The 9769-nt window shown below is 59.4% G+C and overlaps 2 protein-coding genes across 5 annotated transcripts in view; one reads left to right on the top strand and one right to left on the bottom strand.

Moving 5' to 3' along the window:
- NHERF1 (NHERF family PDZ scaffold protein 1) overlaps nucleotides 1-7112 on the top strand; it is an 18307-nt gene extending 11195 nt beyond the window's left edge. The window contains exons 2-6 of the mRNA XM_006145847.3: nucleotides 1489-1650; nucleotides 2355-2508; nucleotides 5186-5226; nucleotides 6233-6313; nucleotides 6530-7112. Of these exons, the coding sequence (XP_006145909.1) occupies nucleotides 1489-1650; nucleotides 2355-2508; nucleotides 5186-5226; nucleotides 6233-6313; nucleotides 6530-6718 (627 nt within the window). The 3' untranslated portion in view covers nucleotides 6719-7112. The remainder of the gene's footprint in view (nucleotides 1-1488; nucleotides 1651-2354; nucleotides 2509-5185; nucleotides 5227-6232; nucleotides 6314-6529) is intronic.
- Nucleotides 7113-7539: 427 nt separating this feature from the next.
- The window catches only part of NAT9 (N-acetyltransferase 9), a 6582-nt gene continuing 4352 nt past the window's right edge, over nucleotides 7540-9769 (bottom strand). For 3 of the 4 annotated variants that reach the window (XM_006145844.3, XM_027770799.1, XM_027770800.1), the window contains one exon: nucleotides 7540-9732. In XM_006145844.3, coding sequence (XP_006145906.1) covers nucleotides 9680-9732 — 53 coding nt within the window. In that variant the 3' untranslated portion in view covers nucleotides 7540-9679. The remainder of the gene's footprint in view (nucleotides 9733-9769) is intronic. The other variant, XM_006145845.3, reaches the window with a different exon arrangement.

The following is a 9769-nucleotide window of genomic DNA, read 5'->3' as shown; positions in this document are numbered from 1 at the left end:
GCCCCCCCCCCCCCCGAAAGCCACATCCTGAAACACAGGCCAGAAAGACCTGCCCAAGCATTTCAGCCACCGCAGGGGCAAAGGGGCGAAGGCAAATGGTGCTGCCTCCTGGCAAGTTGGGGCAGGAGGCCCTAAGCCATTTCCTTCGTGCCTTCCCACCATCCCTGGGCTTCTCCACTCCCAGCTGGGGACCCGGGTTTCTGAGCAAGCTGGCACACCCACCCCAGCTTCGTCTCAGTGTCAGCGTGATGTGACTGTTCATCGGATTACCAACGACAACGACCTAGAGGTGTGCACGGGACGGGGCCTTTAGTTAGAAAGTGTTTCCATGGCTGCTGACCACCGCCTTGTCCTCACAGCCACCCTGCGAGGCAGGAGGCAGTAAGAATGGGCTGTGAGCGAGGAACCCCAGGAACCGAAGCTCTGAGAAGGAAGTGACCTGCCCTGGTCACATGGCTTCCATGCAGGGGAGCCAGAGTCCATGCCAGGACCTTGGCTGGTCCAGTGCTCCATGCCTGAGGTACTGGACAATAGCCAGTCACCCTGACCAGGCCTGGGGCAGGGGAGAGGACCCGGAGTCGGAGTGCCCCTTGGACCACGTGCACGCCTGTTCCCTCCATCCGGCTGTGTGTCCTAGGGCTCTAGTTTCCAACCCAAGCTGTGTAAGTTGGGCCAAGCGCGCTGAAAACCATTTCCAGCTGAGTCTGGGTGTGCAGAAGAAAGCTGTGTGTGTGCCCTTTCCATAGGTCACACAGCCCACAGCCACGCTCACGCACTCTCCCTTCACCCAGCCCTGCTGTCGGCCCCTCCTTCAGGCTCGGTGAGGATCGAGAGGGTCTCTGGCGTCTCTGCATATTTTATATACAAAAATATATGTATATCTTTTACCTTCCTTTGGACCCGGAGCTCCCCAGGATGGCCCTGTCCTGTCCTGGACCCCTTGCTGAGTCGCCCACCTGCTTTCTAGTTATCTGGCTCCTTCCTCCCTTTGGGCTGGACCATTTGGCTTGGTGGGGGTGGGGAAGGCTTTACTGTAAACACGCTGGCCAGCTTTCAGTAAGCACCTACCTCTGCTGCCCCTGCTGCAGACAACAGGGTGCAAAGGGGCGGGCGGTCCCCAGCCCTATACCCAGACACCCTGCCAAGCTGGTGGGGAACCACATGCCCCGAAAGGAGGCCCAGACTGAGCCATTGGTGGGGAGGGATGAGGTGTCCATCAGAAAAGGGGACGAGACTTGAGAGTCAACCCAGTCCCATTCCTCATTTGCCAGAAGAGGAAGTTGAGGCTTGGACTGGGTGGTGGCTCGCCCTGGTCACCTCTCCTGCCAGGGTCACTTCGTCCATTTGCTGCAGTGTCCTGGCCCAGGTTCTCTGGCATTGCTGTGTGGGATTCCACACCTTCCGGGAGAGGAGGTGGGCAGGTCGAGGGCAGGGAAGGCTGGACCGAGGCCATGGTGGACCAGCTATGGACCCCCATCGCCCTCCCAGGACGAGCTACGGCCTCGGCTCTGCACCATGAAGAAAGGCGCCAACGGCTATGGCTTCAACCTGCACAGCGACAAGTCCAAGCCAGGCCAGTTCATCCGGGCGGTGGACCCAGGCTCCCCGGCAGAGGCTTCGGGGCTCCGGGCCCAGGACCGCATCGTGGAGGTAACACTTCCCACCCTCTTCCCAGGTCTTCCTTCCCTACTGCCTCCCTGCAGCCCACAGCGCTTGGGGCAGCCAGCACACACCTGCTGCCTGGTCAGCCCAGGGCAGAGCCAGCCCAGAGGTGCTGATGGGCCAGTGGGCTGCGTAGACCAAGAGACTGACCGACTGACTTCTCTCCACCCTGCTGCCCTGGCCTGTTCTTCACTGAGCAGCCCTGCTCAAGCCCACAGTTCACCTATCACTCCAGCTAGATGTCCGGGCCGCCCCCCGAGCTTCCCTGTGGGCTTTTAGACACACTCGCTCTTTACTGCCAGGTGTGCTCCCAGGGAAGGAAGCATGAATCAGAGGCTTGGGCAGGTCCCAGAATCTCAGTCGTAGAACCTTAGAGCTGGAGATCGGCTCTCCCAGACTTCTCGTTTTACACGGGAGCAAACCAAGGCCGCGTGGTGAGTCGGACGAGTAAGGAGAGAGGCCGGGCCCAGCCAGGCCGCCCAGCTCTCCCCCGCCTCGCAGCCGTCTGTTTGGTCCCGTCGGGAGGTTTCCTTTGGCATTTCCCAGCTGACAGTCAAGTGGGACAACCACTGGCCTAGTCCAGGACTGCATGGAGGCTCAGTAGCCCCAGATTGTGAACTGGCTGTGAACAGGCCCTCCCCCGCCCCCGCCGCTAGTACTGACACCTGTCTGTGACCCCACCCCACCTGCAGGTGAATGGGGTCTGCGTGGAGGGCAAGCAGCACGGGGAGGTGGTGTCTGCCATCAAGGCCGGTGGGGACGAGACCAAGCTGCTGGTGGTGGACAAGGAAACCGATGAGTTCTTCAAGAAGTGCAAAGTGATCCCGTCCCAGGAGCACCTGACGGGTGAGCTGGGTGGGGCCGTGGCTGTGGGCGGCGGGCCCCAGGCAGGTGCTGACCTTGTCCAGGTGAGGGTAGGCAGCTGCCTGGTTTGTGGCTTGGACATTCCCTCCCTCACCTTCAGGAGAGGCCCAGGGTGAGGGTGTGGGACAGGAAGCAGGAAAAAATGTAGGGTTTCTAGGGTGGGTCTGTGAGGGAAGCTGGCCTGAGGGATGGTCAGAGGACTGGAACTGAGTTTCTGCTGCACCAAAGGGTGGCCTGGGCCCTGGCCCGGCCGCTGCCAGGGAGCAGGTTCTCAGCGCACACAGACACCGGGAAAGGGTTAACTCTGGGGAGGCCTTCCAGCCTTTGCTTGGTCGATCAGAGTCCAGTGACAGGGGCTCAGTGCCTCCACTCTCTTCTCTCGGGTTGTCTTGGAAACTCAGGCTTGCTGGCTGGAGAGAGCAGTGGGTCCCTGCTCCGGCCCCTGGGCCCCTGCCCTCCCCACCCCCACCTTTCTCCTGCCAAGCCTGGCACCTCCCCTGCCCAAGGCTGAGCCAAAGGGGGCAGGGCTCGGGGAGGAGTTGAGCAGCCCTCTGCTCCCTGGGCTGGACTTTCTCCTGGGAAGATGGCTCCCTGGGGGATAGGGAGTGCTCCCTGGGCCACACTGAGGGTCGAACCTCTTTGGACTCTGCAGTGGGTAAAGCCTCCCTGAGAGTCAAGGTTGAATTTGTGGAGGGGACCCACTTGCAGGTCCTCCCAGATGCAGATCCCCTGCTGGAAGTGCCCAGGAGAGACCCGCTCTCAGAGGACTGAAGCGGGTCCCCATACGGGTCACAGGGGTGCGAGCACCTCACCCTTGTCTCTCAAGGTCATGGAAACTAGACAACTCAGATAATCCACTCCCTGAGGGAAGGAAGGACTGAGGCCAGAAGCCCAGCCTTGCTCTTGGGGACATGGCCCAGGGAAGACAGGTGAAGTCTGGATTCCACTTGGCCCCGCCTCATCCAGCACCTCGCCCCTTCACCCAGCTAGTCTGCAGCAGCTGTCCAGATGACTCTGGCTGGGGAGGCTGCAGCCTCTGGCCAGAGGACCTGTAGAGGGAGAGGCCTGAGGAGGTCTCCCAGGTGCTCCTCCCTAGCAAGGAATGCCCACTCTCAACAGCTGTCAGGGCCTGGAGCTAATGGAGAAAAGGCTGGCTTGGGGGGAGGGGAAGGGGGAGTGCCCTGTGTCCAGGCCTGTCCTGGGAAGGCTGTAGGAGTCGGGGTGGACCAGGCGAAAGCCAGGTGTGCCCATCTCTGGCTGTGCCCACGGACAAAGGGAAAGACACCATAAATTTCAAGGTAAGCACTCAGAAGACACGCCCTGAACAGAGGCAGAATAACCCCCCGGAAGCCATGGGCCTCCACCCTGCAGGAGCCCAGTAAGAGTGACCCCAGGCCTCACTCCTGCCACTAGGCTTCCCACTGGTTGGAGGCGGACACTGCCCTGAGTCTCTTGTCCCTCCTCATTTCCAGGTTGGCAAGTACAGTTGGGATGATTTTCTCTTCCAGATGAGGCAGATACTGATCGTAATCTGGGCGTGGCTCCCTTAATCACCTGGGAAGCTTCTGAAAAATGCTGCCTTCTAGGCCTGACCCCAACCCATCCAGTCGGAAATTCTGGTGCCAGGGCCGAAGTTTTTTTTTTTTTTTTTTTGCTGTAGGGCATGTGCACTTGCCAGAGAGAGAAAGAGGGAAAGTGAGAAGTCACCCCCCAGGGAGATGGCCACACCACAGTCCTTTCTCCATTCTCCTCTCAGGATTTTGAACATCCACGCACAGGCACCCAGTGTAATTTTTCAAGCCCCTGGGTCCAGGACTCCCAACTGCACAGTCAGCCATGTGAGAGCCAGTGCCTTAACTTCCATGCCACCTGCTGTCCCAGAAATCTACAACTTTTTAAAAAATTAGTTAACTTTATTATTATTATTATTTAATTTGGCCAGAGAGAGGAGTTGGGAGAGAGAAAGCAAGTTGCCAGGTCTGGGACTTGAACCATCATCAGTCATGTGGGAGTCCAGTGCCCTTAACCACTACGCCACCTGCCACACCCATTTACTTTTTTCTTTTTTTGAAAGTATTATTTTGTTTAACTTTATTTTTAAATTTTGACCAGAGAGAGAGAGAGACAGAAAAGCTGAGAAAGCAAGTCACCAGTTCTGGGACTCGAACTGTGCGGTCAGCCATGTGGGAGTCCAGGGCCCCTAATTACCACGCCACGTGCCGGCCCCTCATCCCCATATACTTTTAACAATCCTCCTAGATCCGAATTAGGCAGCCAGCTGGAATGTCAGCCCCACCTAGGATGGTGCGTTTTTGAAACAGATCACAACCCATCTGTAGCTCTGGAGATGAGCGTAGTAAGTAGAGCCCAGCACATAATGAACGCGGCAAAGACCACTGCACTGCCAAGGGAACTAAAAAAGAAAAGGACGGAGAGCACTGTGCCGTGTTCAGGGCGAGCCATCCTGGAAACGGGGTATACGTGGTCTTCCGGCATGCTGGGCCATGGAAGTGCCAAATGTCTTTGTGGACTGTGTCCCAAAAAGAAAGGCTAACCTAGGGAACCAGGTCTTACCGCCCCACACCCAACAGCGCTCCCCTCCACTCCATCCTCTCTCTCCCGGGAGCTCCTGGGCTCACCTCTGCTCTCCTTTGCCTAGGTCCACTGCCTGAGCCCTTTACCAATGGGGAGATACAGAAGGTAAGTGGAGGCTCTCAACCCTGGGGATCCTGGGGGTGCGGGAGATGGATCAGAAGGTGACATGGTGGTGAGGACAGGCTCCTGGCTCAGGTGAAGCCTTGGGCCCAGTTTCAGCTCTTTCCTGGGCTCTGAACTATAAAACTGCCAGTGTATCCTGTCCTGGTCCCTGCCCAGGGCTGGGGCTGGGAGGAGGGGGAGGCCTGCCTGGGCCCCACTGCAGCCCGCCATTCTGGGTGATAAGCCCCCTCCTCCAACTCCCCACCGCACAGAAGAGGCCATTCTTCCCCCCAAGAACAGAGCTTCAGTGTCCGGCCGCACTGCCGGGGCCCCTGCTACTTCCAGTCTGGGTTGGAAGAACAAAGCCCCTCCTCCCTGGGTGGAAGGGAAGGGGGTGAGGCTGGGGAAAGGATGGCGGGGCTGGGTGCCAGCCAAAGCCATGGAGGAACCAGGAAGAGGCTGAACGCCAAGCTGACGTCCCAGCCAAGGCCTTCTCTCTGGGACAGGCCAACTCAGAGTCAGGCCACAGGGTAGGGGCTCTCTGCAGGGTCTGCTCCAAACTTCCACAAGGGGAACCTGGCCACCCCACCAGTGGGCCTAGACTCTGCATTGTCTTGTGCCTTCAGGGCTCTGCTTAGCTGCTTTGGCAGGTGGCAGGAGCTTCAGGGAGCACCAGGTTTCTGGGCCAAGCAAGGGGGCCCCAGTGTCCTCACCTCTAAAAAGACCTGGGTCACTGCTGCAGCCACACTGGGGAGGGCAGGAGAGGGAGCAATTCTGCTGATCTCGTGGCTGCACCCCTCCTGCCCGGGTCGTGGAACCAGGCTGCCCTCTGATCCTTTAAGGAATGTAAACCCATAAATCCAGGAGCCCAGAGCCTGTGGGCTTCAACACTGGGAGCTAGGGACAGTGTGAGTTGGGGCGGAAGGCCAGGCTCAGCTTAGGACTTCTCAGGCTGAGGCCCCATGGCCCTGCCTGGGAGTTCCTCTCATCACCCCCTCCTCTGTGCCAGGAGAACAGTCAGGAAGCCCTGGCCGAGGACAGCCCCAGGCCGGCCCTGGCTAGATCCACCTCCAGTGACACCAGTGAGGAGGTAAGTGGGCCAGCTGGGCAGGGGGCGGCGACTGGGTTACAGGAAGCCGATTCCCAGGCCACGCTGGTTCCTGGCACACCAGCCCACCTCTGGGGTCACGTGCTGAGCAGCCTTCTGTTCTTGTGACCTGGCTTCCCTGGGCATGGCCCCAAGGTGTCACCTCACTGAGGAAGAGGACCAGGGACTAAGTCCCTTCTCTGCCCTCCTCCTTCCCAGCTGAATTCCCAAGACAGCCCCAAGAAACAGGACTCTACTGCGGCCTCGTCTACCTCCTCCTCCGACCCTGTCTTGGACTTCAATATCTCCCTGGCTGCAGCCAAAGCGAGGGCCCACCAGAAGCGCAGCAGCAAACGGGCCCCACAGATGGACTGGAGCAAGAAAAACGAACTCTTCAGCAACCTCTGAGCACCCTGTCTGGCAGCTGCCCCGGCTGGGACAGCCAGCCCAGCCCCGCCAGCCCAACCTGCCTCCCCCGCCTTCCTCCCGCTACCCCCGAATCGACATACCAATCAGCATCTCCCTTCTTGCCGAATCTGATTTTCCTAGAGAACTGTGGTCTTCCCTTCCCCTCGGGAAGGTGAATGTCTTTCTGTCCCACCCCAAAAGCAGACTCTGTCCTCACTGAGTGCATAACCCTACCAGGTGTCCCCACGCCACCATGCCAGGGACACCACTAGGACATGCAAGCAAAGATCATGGGACCAGGCAGGAGGCCATGCTCCCTTGTGACCCTGCGTGATGACTGGGTCCAGGCTGACCCAGGAACTCTGACAGCAGCAGCCACAGCTGGCGGGGACCGCAGCCCCACCCCCCGGCTGGGACAGCCAGCCCAGCCCCGCCAGCCCAACCTGCCTCCCCCGCCTTCCTCCCGCTACCCCCGAATCGACATACCAATCAGCATCTCCCTTCTTGCTGAATCTGATTTTCCTAGAGAACTGTGGTCTTCCCTTCCCCTCGGGAAGGTGAATGTCTTTCTGTCCCACCCCAAAAGCAGACTCTGTCCTCACTGAGTGCATAACCCTACCAGGTGTCCCCACGCCACCATGCCAGGGACACCACTAGGACATGCAAGCAAAGATCATGGGACCAGGCAGGAGGCCATGCTCCCTTGTGACCCTGCGTGATGACTGGGTCCAGGCTGACCCAGGAACTCTGACAGCAGCAGCCACAGCTGGCGGTGACAGCAGCCATCACCCCTGGGAGCGGTGGCCTGGGCATCTTGTTCACTCGGTTTGTTTTTAAGAGTGCAGTATGGGGGGGGGGAGGTTCTATGATTAACATGATTTCCCTGGTTGTCACATCTACCAGCCTCGCCTTAAACTTTTATTTCTCCTCCTACTCTTGAGACCTGGGCAGTGTGGGGAGGACCTGGCTGCACCCTGTCCCCCTGAGCCAGGCATCACATAGGGAAACGCCTTCAGAAATCTAGCTAGTCCCTCCAAACCACTTCAGCGTCCATGTCTGCCTCTGGAACTCAGTCCTCCGGCCTCACAGCCCTTCCAGGGGGAAGAGAATTGGCAAGCCAGTTCCCCCGGAGTAGCCTATAGCTGAGAGGATCGGGTACAACTGGAGGGAGGACTCACTAGGGCTCCCCATGACCCCAAGCCTAGGCATGCGGGAGCCCTGTGGGACAGGCCCCATCAGCACCGTCAGCTGGTGGGTGTGCGCGCCGGCAGGGCCACAACTGACATGCGACGGGTCCATGCAATGGAGAAAGTGGGAGGTGTGGGCTGAGGTCCCTCTAATTCAGGACCTGTGCAAGTGTGAGTCCCAGGATGGGGCTGGATGGGAGTACAAGGACTCAGCCCGGTCAGCAGGTGTGGGTTCTCAGGAGCGGGCTAAGCTGGCGCCAGACACTCTTATCTGGCTGCCAACCTGATTGGAGGGCAGTTGTCCAGCACGAGGGGCAAACAGACCAGTCTGCTGGGCCCCAGGACAGGCAGCAGGGTGAGGCAAGGTGGAGGGGACTTTGCAAGGGTGAGATGCCCTGCCGCTCCTGGAGACCCAGGTCCCTTATTCCTAAGACTGTAGTGCCAGAAGATTCCAGGGCAAGTGCTCAGAAGAAAAATCCCCAAGCTACTTTCACTCCACACAACCCACAGGGAAAGCCCTCAGGGACGGAAGATAGGACCCTCATGGAGGACACCATGGAGCACTTGAAGTTGAGGAAAGGGCCAGCTGCTATCTGGCCGTCTCCGCCCCAGTGTGCTGTGCTCCCCCACCCCTGCTCCACTGAGGCCCGCGGGAGCAGGGAGCAGGCCTCGGGAGTGGCCGCAGGGCTGTGCAGGCGTCCTCCCTACTGGGCTGCTGGGAGGGCAAGCCCTGGGAGACCTTGCATTAAGCTGAAGACGGTGGCTCAGGGCCCTCCCATTGCCCTGAGCTAGAACACAGGGAGCCATGGAGAGCAGTTTTGGTTTTTTTTTTGGTTCTAGTCTTGAATGCAGTCTGAGGTGAAATAACCAGATGGAAGGAGCTGTGTTTAGAAAACATGGCAGTGCATCCCAGATGATGAGAAAGGGGGAGACCTGCCTCTTGCCAGGCAGCCTGGCCCCAGGAACCTGTGCCTATGCTGCCCCCTCCTGGCCTGGTCAGGTGCCGTCCCAGAGGTGGAGGGGAGGAGCAATAGGGGCAGGGCAGCCTGAAGCCCTCCAGGAGGGCATTACTGTGGCACTGGGGCCCAAGGTCTCCTGCCTCCCTCTGCAGAGCCAGCAGCTGAGCAGGAGTCCCCAGGGTTAGGGGTGGGAGGGGGCCACAAAAGCTGTGTCTGAAACTTAATGCTTGGCTTAAGAGGAGCTCCAAAGAGAAAGCAGGGGCAAGGACATTAGGTCATTGTCCCCAGGCTAGTACACTCCACCCAACCGATAGGGAAACCACTCAAGAATGGACGACAGTACAGGGCAGGACACCAGTGGGACCCCTGGAGTTGAGGGAGGGCCAGCCACTATCTGGCCATCTTGGCTCTCAGCAGGGTTTGGGGCTGAAGGCACTCCCTTTCTGAGCCTGTGGGTCCAGCTCTGGGGTCACAGCACCCCTACTGCAGGACAGCAGAGGGCTGAGCTACCCCTGCCCCCCACACAGCCAAAGAGGTGCCTCTGGTCTCCAGGCAGAAAGACCTGTCCCTTCCATTCCCACCTCCACCCTGACCTCTCCCCTGCGTCCTCTCCAGGTTCCTAGAGTCTGCATCCAGGTTTGGCCAGGAGGGGAAAGGACAGACACTGAGGCAAATCCAGCCAGTGCCCAAAGCCTGAGGCAGGGCCAGAGCCTCTGGCCTGAGGTTGTCAGCTTCCCCTCTGTGGCAGGGCTTTGGTCTTCAGTACATGCAGCCCCAGCATCCCTGCTCACATGCGCTGCCCAGGAGGCCTGGCCTCAGCAGGGCTCTGCAGACCCTTCTCGGTACAGCTGCTCTTCCATGTGGCTGGGCTGCTCCCGAAGCCACCCCCGCTCCCGCCGGCTCCA

The sequence above is a fragment of the Tupaia chinensis genome, unplaced genomic scaffold, assembly GCF_000334495.1.
Source record: "Tupaia chinensis unplaced genomic scaffold, TupChi_1.0 Scaffold000159_1, whole genome shotgun sequence".
NCBI lineage: Eukaryota > Metazoa > Chordata > Mammalia > Scandentia > Tupaiidae > Tupaia > Tupaia belangeri.
Note: the sequence above shows the minus strand (reverse complement) of the source record. Positions and strands in the feature narration are given on the sequence as shown.